Raw genomic sequence first — 20,533 nt, 5'->3', positions numbered from 1 at the left:
TGCATTCATTTAGGCAAAAATCATTTCAAATGTATTTACCCAGAATTTACAATAAGTAATCAACTTTAACCTTAATTATCTAAAAAAAAATGTCAGATCTACTTAACTCCTTTTGATTCTAAGCCCTTCATTTGTCATTAAGTCTAATAAATTGAGCATAGCGATCAGGTAGGTCGATTTAGAGATTCATCTGGGTTTAATGCTGCACTATTTTTTATACGTATTTAGACAACGTTTCGATTTCGTTTTATACTTCGGATGAAGTATGTAGGTATGTATATTGAAATTAGTTGCAGTTTGAAGTAGTACAATTTGTGAAGAATCTGATACAAAATGCTGCTGGACTAATTTTAATTTCGTGCAGGCCTCTGTATGGAATTTAGTTCTTCCTTTAACCACTGCTGCCAATTTTCCTGCAAAATTAAAAAAATTAGATTAATTTTTAAGAACAGAAAACAACTCTGTTATCTATATGGTATTAGATTGAAATCAAAGCGTTGTATTTTGGAAGTAAATTACCATCATAAAATAAATGAAATCAAGTAAATATAACAAAAATGTAGAAAAAAACAAAGTAAAAAAAAAAAAGATTAAATAAGTAAATAAGTAAAAGTTAAACAAAGTTCCATGAAAACATAATTTTGCTTTGATTTCAACCGGCATAAATTAAGTAACGCAAAATGAAATTACTTTTTTGAATGTTTTGTAAATCCACAACCAAAAATTTGAAGATAGTGCTGTAAGCTGTACAGTTGGTACAGTGAACTGCTTTTGCAGAGTCAGTTTGATTTGTTAAGTGCGTTAATTTAAACCATAATCCAACAAGAAATGTTAAGTCTTACAAAATATTATTTTAACTAAGCGCTTATATTAAGTTTTTATTTAGTAAAATTAAAAATACAATAAATAATTAAAAAGTATAAACTCTTTAAGTGAAAGAAAATGTGGTTAACGACAAAATTAAAGGAATTACTATTTTCGGTATAACTACATATTATAATTACATATAAAGCGGGTGATTTAAAATCGAATTTCGCTGCTTATTTTTTTTTACAGATTGCTAATTCGCTGGTTTCGCAACTTTCAGAGATTTTGCATTGTCGTCGTTGCTATTCTTTAGTGTTTGTACACTTATTCAATCATTATTGTGCAAATTATCTGCATATTCATCGTATTCCTCCTCAGCCTCATTCTGCTCATCTTCTTCCTCTTCCGCCTCATAGTCGCTTGTATTGCTTTCAGGCGCTGTTACATCGGGTAGGTAGTCTTTGTGTATGGGCGTGGAGATGACAGGCTCCTAGAGAGGATTTTGATTAGTGTGCATGTGCGTGTGCGCAAGGCATTTATATGATTATTTGAAAAGTGCAAAGAAAATGCTAAAATTGATAATTGAGTTACGTGTTACGGTTGGTCTATATGTATGCTAAACATGCAGCGATTGCGCTTTGTTAATTCTAAAAAAAGCCCGCGAAAATTTTGAAAACCAACACCAACACAAATTATTTGATCTATTAACTGCTCCTTTTTATATAAATGAACAAAATATTATCGACTTCATGCTAACCTTTGGTGGTCGCCAACCACAACCCGGCAATGGTAGGCCATCTGAGCCCAGCGGACAGGGCGCATCTAGTCCAGGCACGCCCTGCTCGCCTTTGTCACCGCGATCCCCTTTGCGTCCGCGTTTTCCTGGTGGTCCAGCATCGCCACGTGAGCCCTTCTCACCGCGCGGCCCCTCTTGACCGGGTATGCCATCGGTGCCCTGTTTGATGGCGACGTACATATTATGCCAAAGAGAGCAGCGATATCGCATGAAAACACACATGTATATAGTTACAAATACCAACACAGTTACACATTGAGACACATTTGTGGGAGGGGAAGTCAATAGCAATGCAAATATAATTTCAGCGTTTTACGATTCATTATCCATATGTACATAGATATGTATGTATATATGTAGTTAATTTATTTGGTTTTCCAATATGAGTACGGAATTTGGTTGTTGCATAGAGTGCAGATGCAATAAGAAAAATAAGGGAAAAAATAGATTTGTATTTGTAGTGTGTACTATAATAAAATGTTTATTGTATAACTTTGGATATGCACGCAGTTGACTTATGCCCATTTTCATGCATTTTTGAAAGAAAATCTTAAACCAAAAATTTACGTTCAAGCACCATTAAGAAAATAAAAGAAATAATTTAATTTTTCTTTAAATCCGTTTGGTACTTACCGGCAATCCTGGGTCGCCGCGTTCACCTTTATGTCCAGTTTCACCTTGAGCGCCCTATAAGAAAATGTTAAAAATTAATTAAAAATTTATTTAATAGCTATTAACTCTCAAGCCGCTTATTTACCTTCATGCCATCTAGACCTGGTGGGCCCTGTTCAAGATGAGAAAAAAAACAAGATAGCAAAAAGTATTTTAATGAAAGAAATGTGAAAGAGGCATAATGAAATACTAAGAATTAAAAAAATTATATGCAAATTGAGGTATGTATTTATATTTGTTATTAATACATGTGTATACATACATTTGTGAGTATGTATATAAATTACAATGAAACAATCGACTGGTTTTCGGACTACTCCCAAAAAATCAAGAGTCTTGAAAATGCCTAACTCTATGTGTGTACATATCAATATTCATCTTATGCCTCATATATTCATAGTACTATGAATAGTACTATGTTTACAAAAGCTATATGTCTATATATTTAAAAATATTTTCTTGTAGGTATAGTCGAGGTCAACATTTTTTTTGGAAGCAAATGATCTTTCAAGCTCAATTTAGAAGAGCAAAGGACGTTGCTTCTGGCTCGGGACTTCTCCTGTAATGGAATACACGAACAGCGGCTACGCTGAACAGTGATTAAAAACTGGTATTTTCGGTTCACTGTTAATTCACTGGAGCCTTAATTTTTCACTCAATTTGATTCATTCGAATTTTTTAATCAAAGCTTATAAAATTTGCAAGAGACCGGTTGAGCCCATTTTTTGCAATTTTAGTGCAAAGTGCAGAGAAAGTTGCAATTTTGAAGAAACTCGATTCTCTTGCTCCAGTTAATAAATGCTACATAATAAAACCTGGTTGAAAACAATTGTCGGGTTGACTCAAAACGAAAAAAAATCCAAAAAATATAAGTAATGCTCAATGTACATTGAACAGGTAGTATCAGTAGAGCAGCTGATTTGATTTATTTTCAAATTATTTGGTCTCGAAAATGTCAAATATTTTTAATTTTTTCTCACAAAAATTCTGAATTGTTAAAATCCATTTGCATGTGAAACCTTTTTCCATACAAAACAAGCGATTGAATAGCAGCTTTTGGAACGTTCGCCCAACTCGGCAGCACGACCGCTGATTACTGGGCCTTGCAAAGGATGGATCAATGCTTCGAGAAGCAAACAAATTTACTAGGAAAGAAAGTTGCATCAATTTTTATTTTTTCCAATTTCAATTTTTTATTTTTTATAATTTTTTGTATTTCACACGGCACGCTTTGATTTAGAAGAAAAAATTCAGAACAGTTTTTGACACTTTCGATACCAGAAGCAACAACAAAATACACGCAAATGTTGTTTTTGCTCTACTGATACTACCTGTTTAATGTGCCTTGGTAATGCTACAAGGCGAATACATATAAGGTGGTATCGATTCAACAAATACAACAATTACTTGTATTTTGTTTTTGCTTTTAGCGGGCCATTGTTAAATTTCAGCTATTCTTCCCCGAATGAAAAAGGGCGACAGAAAATACAAACACTCTCACGTTTTCGCTCACTCGCTAACGAAGTACAAAATTTTGACAATCAAACGCTACTCACAGCTGATGAAACAACACCACCTTATATAAATTCGCCTTGTAATGCTACATCAGTTATTGAGGACAGTATACGTCATAGGATAACTGCTTTCAGTGAAAATGTATCTGACAGAAAACTCCAAAATGATTTAAAAAACAATAAGAAATACAAATATTTAGGCGGTAATACAGATTTTCTAGCATTGGTTATTGCGTTATTCAAATTCATTAAAACTCCATCGTCTCTGCTGTTCTACTTTTAATCCGAATACTTTGAACTTGTTTTGTTTTGCTGTTTCCTCAAAAAAAGTTGAATTCACTGGTACCAATTTTTTATGTTTTTTGGTCATTATTAGGGCCGAAGAAAATAAGCAAGAAAAAAATCCATTTTAGGCACTTAAATAACCACTAAAACATTAGTAAAATACTTGAAAATATGCTCGCAAAACAAAAACCACTGGTTTAAAATTTTTGTATCCAAGCTGAAATGCAATTGAAGTTACGCGTTAATAAAAACCGAATCGGGTTTTATGTTATTATTTGTAAACATTTCAAGAAAAATTTTCTTAAGCACTACGAAATTCTTTAGAAATTTGCTACACTCACTTTCTATGGTTTGCTAAAGTTTGTTTGTGAAAAAAGTGGGAAAAAGTGAGACAGCAGGCTGTAAGATATCGGATGTCAAAACTTGTTGAACTATTCCACACAGGAAATAATAGCAATTTATTTCTTGACCGTTTTCTTAAAGGGCCCGTACTTAGCTTTATACATTGAAATAAGCATGATCGTTAAAATTAAGCTTGGAAACCCTGAATAAGCAAAATAAACAATTCCACGCAAAAGCTTAAACATTTCGGCCCTGGTAATCATTATTGATTGATCAGTATTGGATGAATAATATGAAAAAAAACCGGTTTATCCGGGTTTCACTTAATTTTACTTTTGGCGGTCGGTTTTTTAAAACTGCCATTTTTCAAAAACGGCGTTTGCTACTTGTCTATGCTTTGCGACTCAACAGATCCGTTGCTCCCTCTACTCATCACAACGCCTCATCTAGTCCTATAATTCTCAGAAGGTTTTTAGGAGATTTTGAAGTAGGAAGTGGCCACAATGAGACTATTCATATTTTTTGCTCTTGTCGTCTCGATACGGCCACACACTTAACGAGCAGTTGCCGCGGTGCCTCCTTAGTTGAGTTACAAAGGCGTTTCACCAAAGGATCGTTTCACCAGATTTCGCATATATTGTATGTAGTTACATAAAGTGGTCCAAAAACAGATGCGGGAAAAAAAGTCCAACATGCTAAGCTCTCACCTTCTAAGATTTTTCTAAATTAAAAAAAAATAATACCCGTATTTTTTTTTGTAAAAACATTAATGATATCTAGAGCTGCCTCAAAGCCCATAAAGTTGTTCGTGTATTTTATATGGGGAAAACACTCAGCCTTATCCTGAGTTTCGCCTGAATAAAAATTCACCCGAAAATTTGTCATTCGCCCATAGTAAAACCATGGAAACCAAAAGTGAAAAGTGAACCGGTTCGGGGAAAATGAAACTTATGATAAGGCTGACTTTTTTGTAGAAACGGTAAGGAATTCTTGAAAATAAATACTTTTTGATCGGATAACTCGATTTCTCTTCAGTAGACATCCAATAATAATACCCAATTAATTGTTTATTTCAAAATACCATTTCTATGAAAAAGTGATTTTCCCTTAATAAAGCACATGGAACACTTCATGGGTTTTGAGGCAGCTCGAAATATAAAAAATTTTACCAGTATTTTTCTTTTTTTCCATTTAGAAAAATCTTACCACCGTAATGCACATGCATACATAGTATGTATGCATGTAACTAGGTATGTACATACTTACATATCGCTAGCTTAGAGTGAAAAGCTGCTAAGTCCTCTTTCTGTAAAAACTCATAATTTCAAGAAAAAAAAATGTTAAAAATGCCGTTAGGTGTTGCATTGTTTTCTCGTTCATATTCAATGAAGTGCAAATTTGCTAAGACCAAAAGGGACATTAAAAGTCCGATTGGGCCAAAATAATACCAAAACTTTTAAAAATATTGAGTTCTTCTGATTCGTATGTGGTTTTGCTTTGCTTTAAACATGAAACATTTTTTTTCCGTCTCCTGTAAAAATTGTAAAAGTGGCAAATTTCCACTCTTACGCTAGCGATATGTTGTTCCTAAACCAGTCGATGTGTAACAAAATAGGTAGCTGTTTACCCATGATGCAATAATACAAGGTGGTATCAATTGTGAACGCTCGATTTGACACTGCCTTAGCTCAGTAGAATGAGAAGAAAAACGGGAAGAAATAGAGCCCCATTTGGGGGAAAAATATAAAATTTCACATTTTTTCCTAAACAAAATTTGATTTTTTTTTTTTTTAAGTATATTCGTAATGAAATGAAATAATATAAGATAAAATACCTTTTTAAGAAAAAAAATGTGTATACTGAGAAAAAATAAAAAAAATATTGAACTATATTATTAGGCAAAGAATTGTTAAAGAAGTACCACTGTCTCACCTAAGGCAGTCAATATGGCGGAATTAGAGCGAGAAGCTGCCAGCCGATAACACCTTCTATTATTGCATCATGCTGTTTACCCCTGTATCGAAATCTTAGTTTAAAATATGCACACATATCATTTGTTAATACTTTTACCCGATCCATGCAATAGCAATAAAAACAGTTAATTAGTTATTTGTAAAAAACTCAGTATTCTCATTCCTTTCTCTTTATTTTTATAGCAATGCACAAAGAAAATTATTCGTATTTGAGAATGTTCACATTAAATTTCATAAAACACTTTCACATTTCCATTTTAGCATTATTGGCATTCATTTATTTATGTATATATGTACTTGTATATTTATGTGTATATAAATACGAGTATGCATTTTGTTAGTAAACGTTGTTTTGTTGTTATTTACGCATGCGCCTTGTTTGCGCAACATAATTAATTAATAGATACAAAAAAAATAATTGGCAAAATTACTCTGGCAAAATGCAATACATTCCAATGGCTATTTTTCGTTTCTTTTATACCTTTTCAATTATATATGTATGTATGTGTATACATGTTTGTATATGTATTGTAAATAATTATGCGTTGCATAAGCGTAGCATGGCATTTAAATCTCCACATAAATTTTTTTGTTATTAATAGTTTGATGCAGAAATGCATATGTATATGCTTGTATACATAATCGACATTTAGAAATACAAATCACACAGATACACACAAAAATTGATAGTTTATTATTGTTTTTTTTATGTTGTAAATCTATTATATATCTTGTTTAGTTGGCGAAATAAAAAAAAAAACATTTAACAATATACATACAGCATTTAGATCTGTTTTTATTAATATGTTTTACTTTGTTTTAGTATAATACCTATAATCGTAATTATTATCTTTAAAGGTATTTTCTGTTGATTTTTATTTTATTATTCTAGCCTAAAAAAACTAACGAAGAACGCAAGTAAATATGTTTGTGTAGTATTTTAGTATAAGTTTGGGGGTACATAGAATGTATGTATGTCTACTTATTCGAGCGAGTGTGAAAATGTTCTAAGTTTGTAATTCTTAAGAGAGTTTTAAGAAAGAAATAGAGCGAGCTAATAGACCCCTTTAATGAAATATTTGAGCAAGAAAGAAGGAAAGTTTGTTTTGTTGAGAGTTGAAGTCATATTTTGGACGTTTTTACATAAATGAAAGGATCATGCATTCCTTTTAGGCTAATTTATTATTTACACATTTTTTTTATTCACAAATATTAATTGTTTTAAGAGAGTTGGAGAACAAGATAGCAAGTAGAATTGACAACGACATTTATTATTATGTTTCTTTTTATATATATTTTTTCATAAATTTTACCAATTAATTTGACCTGGTAAGTGGGGAAGTTGATTAATTGAACTCAATTGACATTGAAACACACAATAACAATGCTGTATGTACATATGTACATGCTTGTGTACTTTTTCGGCTTGTTTTTCTTGCTCCTAAATTTTATAAATATTCGCATGTACTTCTCTTTATTTTCTATTCGTAAGTTTCGCTTTATTTAACTTGTGTGCCCTAATTGGTTCAGCTAGATCACTTGTCATTTCTGTCTTGTTTGAACTGAATTATATTTTTTTCTTTTGAAAATACACACACACGCCTATAACTTTGTTTTTGTAGTTCTCTAAGTATTTTTAAGCTATATTTATACATATTGTTGAAATGTCATTGAAACCAATAAGATTTTCAAGATATTTTTTTTTATTGTTACTACGAATATACACTGAATACATTCGAAATTTTTGGCTTAATTGAAAAATATTCTAAAGGAAAACTATTTATTTGATTGGCGGTACGAGTACGACGAGTACGCGACGAACCCAGATTCGTTACTTGGTCTGACCAACACTAAAAAAAAATTTAGTACTTTCCCCTCAATGTTGTCATCAGCAACTGAGGACTACTAATAGTCAAACTACTCATTTATACCATACTATAAACAAAAAAAATGTGTTAGAATGTTTGCCTACAGTGCTCGGCAATGTCTTGTAAGGACATGAAGATATTTTTGAATGAGCAGTATTTTTTCCAAACTTCCTTGTGTAAATAAAGGCTAATAATTAAAATTTTCCTCTTTATATATTATTAAACAAACTGAGCCTTTAAACACTGATTATAATGATTTTAAAAAGTTCATATATATATTTTGTGCTTAAATTTTCATTAGTTGTATGGCTACGATTCTCACCTTCACTGCCTTAAGAATAATAGTCGAATAAATAGAAATAAATTTTCAAGAAACATAAAAAAATCCCAATTCCAGGTTATTTGAAGCTTAGAAAAACGGCTATGATAACAGCACAATGGACGAAATGCCTTGACCTTCTGTGTGGCTAAGGAAACAGTTTCTTAGACTTCGCATGGAGGCCGCGTATTTAAATATATAATTTTGTGAAATCACTCCTGAACCAATTATTTGGATTAGGGTTCTCGGTAGAAAGGGCCACAACATCTAGTTAAGCATCTAGAATGCGTGCTTGGTTATCTTTCCTCTTAGTAGCCTACATACTGAATAACTATTGGAAACTTATACCAAACTAAATTTCACAAGAGATGACGGAAATTCGTTTCAAAATACATCATACACCCACCCTGTCGGAAACAACAATAAGTAAAAAGGATATATTTTAACTTGAAGAAACGGGTCGCTAGACATCATTGCTATCGGTAAGTAGACCCTTCTTTACCCGCATCTACCCATGTACCAGTCGTGCAAACGTCCTGCAAATAAACTTTAAAATTGGTAGAAATACCTCCTTGGTAATGTTGGAGCTCGAAACTGGTCGCCAAATATAGTAAAACTGCGTTTTAGTTTATCTCTCCGACGTCAGTATCTTTTTTGAAGGACTTTGAATCTTCAAGGATATGAAAAATTCTAAAAATTAAATTATTTAAAAAAAATTCAGCGCGATGTAGAATAACAATATAGACACCAAATGAAAGAGAAAATTGTACAGAATTAAAAAATTATTAAATGTTGTTGTTAGCGCATAAGGACGAAAAGGTATTGAAAATGTCCTTTTAAATATTTTTTTGTTAAATGCTCTTTAGTCCTTCTGCACCAAAACGTGCAATTTTCTTTCAATTTTACAGGGTTATCTTTTTTATTTGACACCCATATTGTTATTCCACATTGCACTGAATTTTTTAAATAATTTTTTGATTTATCATATCCTTGAAATTGCAAAGTCCTTGAGAAAAAAAGCCGACATCAAGAGAGAAAAACTAAAAATGTAGTTTTACTATATTTGGCCTCGAGTTTCGTGAGTATATTAATTTTTGTGTCTACATTTGTAGACTACCGGCCAGGAGATAGTCATTTTTAAAGGAAGGGTTTTGAAGGTCTCGGAAATAATTTTTTTGTTTCTTTAACAGCCAAAACTGCTTAGAATTTATTTTCAGAAAGCTACTGAAAACCTCGGACACGGTTGTAGTGGAAATATTATTTTAATGGACATTTTCGACGAAAATGCTAAAAATGTAGGCTACCGAGCACATGAAGGTTAAATATATACTCAATAGAAATGTCTATGCGCACGGTATTCACGCCGATGACTTTACCAAATCTATCCGCTTTCCTACCTCCTCTTATTCTAGACCTTCAGTTCTTTGCAACTTTTCGTAACATCAGTAATACAAAAACACACCGAAACACGTGAGCTGGATATTGAGTTATGGATCTGTATACAGTTTTTCTAGATTAGGTAATTTTTGCGAGATTTTGTCATCTTTATGAAAAAATTAAATTTTTAACATGCAAGAAATAATTTTTTTTTGTAAATTCTTTTCATTTGTATTAAAGCCTGTTCTTTGCAAAAAATAATCAGCCTACTAACGATGAAAATCGATGGATAAATAAACAAATTGTGAATAGCCAAATGAAAATGTGCAATCATTTTTTGTATCAACTAGAAGGAAATAATGTTGCTCATACGCCATGTCGTACTTGGACGAACTCGTACTTGGCGTATGAGTAATAGTTTTCTTTTTAATGTTTGATTTTTTTGATCCGCATTGCAAACTTCAAATGCAAATATCTTGCGCAAAAGACCTGATCTATAAAAACGGTATACAGATCTGAAATCAACGGCCAAAATTAAGTTTAAAATCTCGGCGTTTTTCTGTGTCATTTTAGCGTCCGTACAGAGTAATGAGATGAGTTAATAGCCTTATTCATGTGAGCCATATATAATAGTTTTTGTTTACTAGTGCTTTGGAAGTGGAAAATTTTTCATGCAGGTATTTAAACCTATCAGTCTAGCGCTTGAGGTCGAAATATTTCCCTCACTGATAATGAATATAAATACTGTCACGTTCGGAAAATCTTACTGATTAAAATAATGGAATGTCCGATTTCTTAATTTGACAGGAGATATTTTTAATTACTTAAAAAATATCGTTTTGTAGAGGAAAAAATTCTCTACATAATTGCAATAATCAAATATTATTATTTTCTTATTAGGTTTGAACAAACGCGTGGATACGTGGCGTATGAGTAACATTATTTCCTTTTCATATTTCGGACACAAAACCTTCTCTTTGTTGGGATGCGCAGTAATAAATATTTGGCTTACGTCGATATTTACTAGTTAATTATACATAGTTTACGCACGAAAAAAAAAAAACACTTTTACGCGAAGTCGACCTAAAACAGCTAGGTAGTTGAAAAGAAAGAACAGAAGAAAAGATATGTCCTCTAATGGCAATTCAAAAATATTGCTTACCTAATTTAAACATAAAATCAGTAAAATCTATATGTATATATTAACATCCCTTTGCAAACTTCCATTAATTAGCCTAACTAATCTCTTCTCTTTTATATTATTCTGTACGGCCTATAACTACAACCACAGACTATACAAACACATATAAATCAGCGTCTTATGTACATACATATATGTACGCCAACTCCTTTCCTTCCCTTACGTGCTGCTTGCTATCTAATAAAATGGAAGCTGCAATCATTTATCAATCTTAAACGTATGATAAAACGTCAAAGTCATCTTTCTTACAAACCCCACTCTGCGTTTGTATCTATCTATTATACAAATATACGTACATTCGTATTATCAATATTATTGTACAATCATCAGTTATATAGAGCTGTAATCCTGCAATAATACTCGTATTCGATATCATTTTTTCCCCATTTTGCTTTCAATATTATTATTGGTTTTGCTCTTGGTGCTGCTTCAAGATACTTATACATATTGTATGTTGGTATGTATGTGTGTATGGCTAGTGTGTAAGAGTGTAAATATATGTATGTACATACATATGTATAGAATGCGTATCATATCCCATATGATGTATTAATTTTACGCAATAAATAGTTGCTTTTTATTGTTTTGATAATTGATAATTTCTTGTAACTGCTTATTCGTATTATTTGTATAACTATTTATGTATAATATAATTAAAATATTTATGGTATTTCTATATGCGTGTGAAGGTTTGTTATCTTTTGGTTGTTTGCTTATAAGCTTTGGCATGACGTTATTATGCATACATACATACATATATTTAAATAATCTTTGCATATGCATACATATGTATGTAGACAAAGCCCATGGACGGTACACAAAACTCTTATCATAATTATTTATGTCGCAAACGCGCATTTTTGAATCTCTAAACATACATATATAGTAGATATGTATATTTTGATACCTCCTCTGCATATTTTCAAGTTAGAGATTTTCTTTTCTTTTAAATCAATATATGCTATTTAGTGTGTTTACACATTTAATACATGCGAGTTTACACAATTAATTAATCTACAAATGTGACGGGTAAGCGGGAAAATCGTAAAAAGCCCTTTTTCAGTGCAGCTTTTGAAAAATACACGTTTTGTAGATGAATTTTATGGTCACTATGGGTCACTGAGTGTCAAATCATACTTTAATTTTTCTTGTTTTAACTGCAAGTGTTCGAATTACTAGTTGAATTGGACATACGGTGCGCAATATCTTTGACTTAATAATTTTGTAAGATTAACTTTTAATCCGACCGTGAGTGAGTTTGGTGATTTTTGTATTTTGGTTGTCTCTTTACGTAGTTCTCATAAGTTGTAACAATTTTATTGAATGTAAATACTTATATGAATATGTGGACATTAGACTGGTTAAAAAAGAATCTCCTGTTTCAAAATCCCCTTTAGAATATTTTCGCGAGAGTGAAAAAACGCCTTAGTCAAAAGCGCAGCCCTTAAATGTTAAGATCGCCTGCAAATCGAATTTTTATTTTCCACTTAAAAAATACTTGACATATTTTTTTAATTTTTAAACATTATATGTATCTCGTTTTTAAGTCACCAAATGAGCGATAAGTATTTTTTCCATAACATAAAGTCATCCCTAAAAAAGATATTCAAGGTTAAAGTCGAACATATACAAAATTGTTCTAATTTTCTTCGAAATGTTAAAACTTATTACTAAATGCACCGTGCGACAAAAAAAAATCAAAACACCCAGTAAAATCAATATGTTCACGCTACTATGGGCCAAATGTAGTAAAAGTGACGATTTTTTTGAGCCACTAGGTATGTATTTAGATACATACATAAGTTATGTTTTATATTTATACTCGGTTGGTCATTTATAACTAAGTAGCTATACTGATATATTTCAGTTAGTTAAATGCATAAATGATATGAACGATTTTGTTTAGAGGTTTAGAAAACATATTTTGAACTATTGCGTTGTATGTTGAAAATTCGTCGTAAGATTTCTATAGTACGTACATATATGTAGTTGTTGCTTAGTAAAGTTGTTAAAGTTAAGTAAATTTAAAGATATTTTATCATAAAATTATTTAAACTACTACAACTGAGACATTTTGGTTACCACCCGTTTTAATAATCACGGCAACTTTTAAATGTTGTGCTTTAAGAAGATTTCCTAAAACGGTTCTTTAGCTTGCTTATGGCACGCGAATATTTATCAGAATTAATAAAACTGATAGACAAATGAGATAATAAAAAGAGTTCCTCTGCTATTGTTAAAAGGGATTCCAGTCGGCTTGAGTATGGAGAAAATTCCAAGCACGATCATTTCCATTAATGGAGTAAAAAAGCGCTGTTATAGAACCTGAATATAGAAATACTATAAGGCTGCTAAAAAATAAGAGTTTAGTGGGATCCAAAACTAATCGAATCGAAAAGTATTTATGTAGATATCATTAGTAACTAGTAACTTAGTTAGTGTCTGCAAGGAAGTCGCTAAAACTGGGCGCCACCGAACTGACTCTTAAAGTCTACCCGAAATACCTTGCCGTAAAGAGGCCAACAAGCGCTATACACTGAGAGAAAAGTTAACCAAAAACTGGTTAATATTGCCAAATTCAAACTTGAAAGGAATCAATGTGATTTTCGGTTAATATTAACAATACTGTGGTTGATATTTTCAACACTGATTTGCTAATACTAACCACAATTTTGTTTACATTAACCAAACTTTTGATTGTCGATCTTTCGTTTGAATAAGTTTATGTTCTGCACTTCGCAGATGCTTTTTCATAATTCGGAGATACAAAACAAAAATTTGTATTATCATCTTAACATGTTGACTCAGACGGGATAAACAGATAACAGCAAGCATCTCTACGCACTTAGCTATAGCCACTATATAAATGTGTCTTCAAATGTTAAACCTGAATCACTTTTTTCCTCGTTTGATTCTTTCTGGTTTTGCACTTCACAGAGGCTTGTTCGTAGTTAAGAAAAACCAAAAACAGAAAAAAAATAAAAATCATGCGAGCGGCATTAACAAAAAAGGCAAAACACTGGAGCGCCTCCTATTCTTATGTGCGGAGATAGAGAGAAGTTGACTAAAATACATACCTGGGTGCTACTCAGAGCTTAAAACCAAAGTAAGGTAACAGGAGCTCTTTCTTATTGGGCACTACAGTCGTGGAATCTTTTCACCGCACATTCTTCGTTGAATCGACGAGAAGACAATGTGTGTGGTTTACGTACACAAAAATAAGAATGCACTTCCAGGGTTAAAGTCAATAAAATTATACCATAGGCATACTTAAAGTTCGATCTTCACCTGGTACCGTTAGTGACCTTCACGGCAAATGCGTGGTGCACAGCCAGCCAGATTGATGTAACCTAACATATAGAATGTTTCAAGACGAAAAAGTCGAACTGCAGATAGATATCCAGAGCGCGCTTGTAACTATGGAGGGTATACCCTACTGGATTTCACCACTGGCGATCACAAAATCGATTTTGTGATATCTGACCTACGACGTGACTAAAAAATAACAAAGCTGAAAGGGCAGAGTGTCTGCCATCTGAGCTGAACAAGTACACGTCGATGGTCTCCTGCGATAACGACACAACTCACTGTTAAAAGAAAAACACCCTTACTACTGTAAAGTGTCCAACTAAAGTAAGTAGTAAGGATAAGATGTGAATTAGACAAGGATTAGAGACATGAGCTACTTAACAGTAGTGAGGGTTTTTATTTTTTTAATTGTGGCGTTATTGAGGAGAACATCACTCTTTTTAGCATTGCACACTACCGCATTGTGTAAAAGGCTGAAATTCCACTGTTCACGAACTGACCAAGTCTCATCAGCGAGAACGAAGATCGAAAAGAACCATATTTTATTAATTTTTAAATCCGCTTTCGACAGAACGAGAAGAAGTTCTCTGTATGCCGGATGTCTGAATTTGCTTCGTCAGAATTGAGATACCAAACCAGATTTCAGACGAAGTCACGTAGTCCCAAGTTATCTGGTAACATCTACATATATTCATAAAAAAAATTTGGATATTTTGATGGAAATTTTGTTGAATTAATGTGTAGGAACGCTACCAGAACAAAGTCAAAGAATATACTACTTACTTTAGCAATCCCTAATACTTACTTTAGTAAGGATTGGATATGGATTAGACAAGATTTAGAGACATGGGGCACTTAACAGTAGTCAAGGTTTTTATTTTTTCAATTTTGAATTGTGTCGTTATTGCAGAGGATCATTGATATGTAGAAAGTAGAGTGGATGCATTTTGTTTCGTCTAACAAAGCTCTACATGTGAAATTAAAATTGCAGCTTTTTTGGCGAAATTTACGAAGCTAACATAAAATGAAATAAGAATATCACACAGTAGAAAGCTCGCTTTGTTGATAAACTGTGGTGCTACAATGGAACATGATTTTCTCTATCAACTTATTTCATCCTTGTGAAATGATTTACTATCTGTTTTTGCGAGACGTGACGAAAAATTGCTCTCATGTACTTCAGAAAATTTTATTTAATAAAAAAATAATAAATCCTGACATATCAAATGACGGGTTGTTTCAACAAACATTCATAACATACATATCCGCTCCCAAATTGCGTAGATGTGTGTTAAGCAAAATCGATTAATAAGCCATTTTTCAGAGTATTATCGACATTCTATTTTTACAAATTAAAGTTTTCTTATTAAAAGTAGATCTGTAATTTTTCTTTATATTTTATGAACCGTTAAACTAAAAAACGATAAAAAGGGTTACCTAAAAATATTGTACAAAAAATTGTTTGAACTTGGACAGAACGCAAAACGTCTTCTGCCGTACATTTACGAGGGAAGGTCAATATACCAATTGCGATTGATAAATAGATTTCATAGATATGTACATACATGTACATATGTATCTATATTTAAATACACATTTAATATTTACAATCTTAGTCGTATTCAAGAGTGTGAGTATTGTTTGTGCCTTTGCTATTTTATCTGCTGAATTTCACAGATACATAAATACTTGTGAATTTTTTGTTTCTCTAACTATTGTACAACTATTTTTTATTTTTTATTATTGATTTAATTTCGCTTCAACTTCAAATAACAATGAGCCTTAGCATGATTTTCGATTTTATTGGTAAATACTTTTTGTTCTGCTCAAAGGAGTGAATTTTCTGCATTTAAAAGTTCTCAAAGTAAGCATTTGCAACTTCTAAGCTGAGTATTAAGACTTTTCGCATAATTTTGAAGTTTCACAACTGCTATTTATGTAGTGGTAATTTGGTTTTTTGACATACATTTGCTCTCGAAGTTCTTTAGGTCTTGGCTTACATTAGTTTGTAGGTATGCACATATGTATGTAGTTTAAGTATTTGGTCATATGTGTGCGATTAGTGTGAAACTTTAATATACATATGTACATATATATAACTAGTATAAGTGAATGTATGTATGTATATGTATTGTATGTATTGAATGTGTTGTGTTGCTTATTTATTATTGCATTCCGTGTGTGTGCTTATTTGTATTCATGGGTACATATAAATGTATGTTTGTGTTCGCCTCATTAAAAATTTTCTTTATTTTCGGGTTTCATTTTGGCTTTTCATTTGCTTCGTTTCATTAATTCGGTTATTTGCAGTTTACATTTTCATTTTCATTTTCATTTTCATTTTAATTTAAGTTTTAGTTTGCTTTTCTTTTATATTTTCGCTTGCTTGTCTAGAATTAGTAGCCCCACACCTGTTGCATGTAAAAAGAGAAGAAGAAGAAGCACAAAATTTATGATTTACCATTTTGTTAGAAACATAAAATTTGCTGTGTTAGAATATTAGTGCGTATGTTGAAGAACGAAATAACAATATATGTAGTTTTTGATTTTGAAATACATAAATTTAAGAATTTATTCTAAAACCAAATTTAAGGTGCGAAACACAAATGGTTTGTGGCATATTACTAATGAAATAGTTGTTTGAGTTCTGACCGACATTTAAAGTAAAAGCATGCTTACCGGTAAACCAGCTTTGCCTGAGGGACCAACTGGTCCAGAATCACCACGCATACCCATAGGACCCTGTCGAAGAATAATAAAAGTTTTGAATTCATTGTGAGATAGTTTATATGTACTTATGTTATATTTTTAAGCTATTTGCTAATGCTTAATGGCAAAAATATTTTTGTTATATTCTAGTCGCTATCTGAGGTTCATTCCCTATTTCCACCAAAGGTTTAACTGCAATAAAGAGCTCAGTTAAGTCACAAGACTTTTAACATGGGGTGATCGGCAAGGTTTGTTTTTTTCCCCCCTTTTCACTTGCTTGTACTTATTAGGTGGAATTACCCCCTCCGAGTTGAAGTTTTCTTTTTCCATTAGGCATAAATTGCAGTTAAGGCTCGGTGGAAATAGGGTATAATACTCCTTATGAATTTCTTCATACTTATCTTAGACAAATTTTTTGGACCATTGCGTTCTTCAAGCAAACCCAGCGATTTGAAATTTAGAAAATTAAAAAAGTTTCTTGTGGATACCACTGAAGTGAAACTTGCCTTTTCTTTAATATTCATCTTAATCTTGAACTTTATCTTAATCTTAATTTTAATCTTTAAGCAAATTTTAGTCTTATTCTTATTCTTAATCTTAATCTTAACGTTAATCGGGCCCAACCACCTCCGCTTTCCTTCCTATATCGCTTTTTCGTTACATCGATGTTTGCATTTACACCCTACCGATCGCAAAGAAGTTTCGCTTCAAAAACAAATATTTAAAGCGAATATTTTCGCTAAGTGTTGGGTCAAGCTTTTTCTCTAACTTTGCCGTGCATTTTAATGCTTTCTCCCAAATGAAAGAACGGAGCCTTACCATTGTCTGTCGAAGAGTTACCGCTGATAGAAAGAACTTTTCCTGAGCTCTACCACAAATAAGTAAAAAAAATCTACCCACCCATAAATGAAAATCAAAAAAAAATATATAGGGTGAATAGACTACGTGATCCCGCGTCTGAGTTTCGAAGGGTATCTAGAAGCTATAATAGAAATTGCTGGTTGGGAAAAAAGCGTGGTGTGGCAAGGGAACGCAACGCACATCGCACAGACGGTTCTAAGATAGACGAAGCAGTAGGATGCTGTATATTGTAGTAAACCTGTAAATCATAGGTCCGTTAGGCAACCAGATTATTGCAGGATCTATCAAGCCGATGTCTTTTTCATAAAGGAAGTCGCAGAAATACTACATGAAATTAATCAGACAAGCGAGCAAATAAACATTTACATAGATAGTCAGGTGGCTATTAAGGTTCTACTTTCATATAAAACAAATTCGATCTCTGTCGTGGACACCTTACAGCTGTGGCTAAACCGGCACCTATGGTATATTGGGTGTCAGGACACAAGGGCGTGTAAGAAAATGGGAGAGCTGCCGCGCTAGCCAAAGTGGGCATCCTCTTCGGCAGATCAAAATATCACAAGATCTGCTTATATACCCAAACAGATAGGCTTTGGAATGAACTCAGGGTTGCAGACTTGCAAGAATTATGTGTAATTCATACAATTAGAAACACGATGAACAGACTCGAGGCTTCTGATAGGTCTTACAGATACAAAAATGTACGAAATGTAACTATCACGAGGGAACCGTGCAGCATATAATTTGCGAGCGTTTGTCCTTCAGCAGGCACATACTCGCGTTACTCGGCAAGGTACAGCGGCAGAGCCTACATGCAGCAATATACAAAGGACCAAAGTGTCTATTAAAGTTGGCAAAAGGAACAGCAAGGTTCTTTAACATTACGTGACAGCATTGATTCATAGGTCGTAAACATAACTGGCATCGCTATTGACGTTAACCACCAAGTTAGCAGAGATTAGGTTAGGTTAAGGGGATTGCCACAAACACGGGTACACTTACATGGATCGTAAAAATTGACCCTTTGTGATACCACTACGATCGGTAACTGTTAAGAAATTTCGAGAAACGATGTGCGCAAAGTAAGCTGCAGGTGTCGATCACAGAGAGAGGGTTAAGGTGTTTGAATCGCAGTCTTGCAAACTTTGAGCAGTTAAAGAGGCGTGTAGAGATGATATCTAAGCGTTCGCTGAGTTATTACTATGTGTTTACGAGTGGTCCACATGAAAGATACCCCCCTATATCGCTTCTCGAGGGTGCTTTTCCTGGCTTTTTTGTAATCTCATTGTGGCCTGACTAGGCCAAACATTTCACGTGAGATGTCGCGCATTGCAGCGGCCAATCGACTGCTTCCCTAATGGCAGTTACCTCCGCTTGAGAAACACTATAGTAATCTAAAATCTCAAATTGAAGGTTAATAGAGATTTCCCTGTTAAAAGCTGTCCCTATTAAGCTTAAGCCTCTACGTGCATAAACACAAAGTAGCTAGATCCTGAGTCAGTTACACGATGTTTATATTAGACGATTTTACAGGCAATGAAGTTGGTGGCAACACACTTTTGGTTATATCAAAAGTCTCAATAATTCTAATGAGGGCGGCTCGTTGCACTCAATCAAGCTTTTTGGCTAGCGTAGTCTTCTCTCGAGCTTTCTATTAGATAAAGCCTTCATTATGGTTTCATAAAGCCTGGAACATACCATTTGAGACAAGCCTCATTTCTTACCAGTGGCCTCCCTGCAGCAATAGATAGCCACATATATACATACATATGTTTGCCTTCGTGACTATTTCCAGAGGGCAGAAAAGGTATGTATATTTATATGTAGATATAAGCCTGATAAAATCATCACAATGTAAAATCATTCTCTCATTTCGTTGGTCAAGATTTTTTTTGACGTTTGCAATCATTTTACAATCTAATAAAATTGAAAATAAAAAATGAAACTGTTCACAATTGTTGTTATTTTAGAATAAAAATGAGATTGCCTGTGTGAGTTTGAGTTTTCAATTTTAAAATAATATTGCCGGCAAACATCACACTGCCTGACAATGGTTTTACCTTGTAATGGTTTTATCATATGTACAAGTATATAAAGGAATATAAAATGATAGCCCGGTAACAATGCTCTTTTTAATTCTTAATGACTGATTTAGACTTACCGGTAAACCCATTGGTCCCTGGTCACCTTTTTGGCCTTTCTCTCCCTGAAAGTGTTACAAAATTTATGTCAAAAATATATATCACTAATCAGTTAAATTTTCTCTTCTGTTTGATAAACTTACCGTATCACCTTTGCGACCATCCATGCCGCGCTCTCCATGTTTGCCTGGTTGACCAGGAGGACCCATTGGACCGGGTGGTCCTGGTGGACCATAAAGCTAATTAAAAGTAAAGAACAAAAATATATTTTACATGTTTCTACATGTGTCTAAGGCTTTAAATAATATAAATATGTAAATATGTACTAAAGAAACTTACATATTCAATGGTGGGCATAT

At 32.9% G+C, this 20,533-nt stretch overlaps 1 protein-coding gene across 1 annotated transcript; it reads right to left on the bottom strand.

Moving 5' to 3' along the window:
- LOC108367095 (collagen alpha chain CG42342-like) lies at positions 1 to 20,531 on the bottom strand. The gene is made up of 9 exons (XM_017621641.1): positions 20,514 to 20,531; positions 20,318 to 20,413; positions 20,195 to 20,239; positions 17,143 to 17,205; positions 2,361 to 2,387; positions 2,237 to 2,290; positions 1,565 to 1,762; positions 691 to 1,297; positions 1 to 413 (listed from the first exon to the last, which is right to left on the bottom strand). The coding sequence occupies exons 1-8, from the start codon at positions 20,529 to 20,531 to the stop codon at positions 1,136 to 1,138; spliced, it is 663 nt and encodes a 220-aa protein (XP_017477130.1). The 3' UTR covers positions 1 to 413; positions 691 to 1,135.
- Positions 20,532 to 20,533: the final 2 nt, after the last annotated feature.

This window comes from Rhagoletis zephyria, unplaced genomic scaffold, assembly GCF_001687245.7.
Source record: "Rhagoletis zephyria isolate East Lansing unplaced genomic scaffold, Rhagoletis_zephyria_1.1 Rzeph_scaffold_02536, whole genome shotgun sequence".
Lineage (NCBI taxonomy): Eukaryota > Metazoa > Arthropoda > Insecta > Diptera > Tephritidae > Rhagoletis > Rhagoletis zephyria.
Note: the sequence above shows the minus strand (reverse complement) of the source record. Positions and strands in the feature narration are given on the sequence as shown.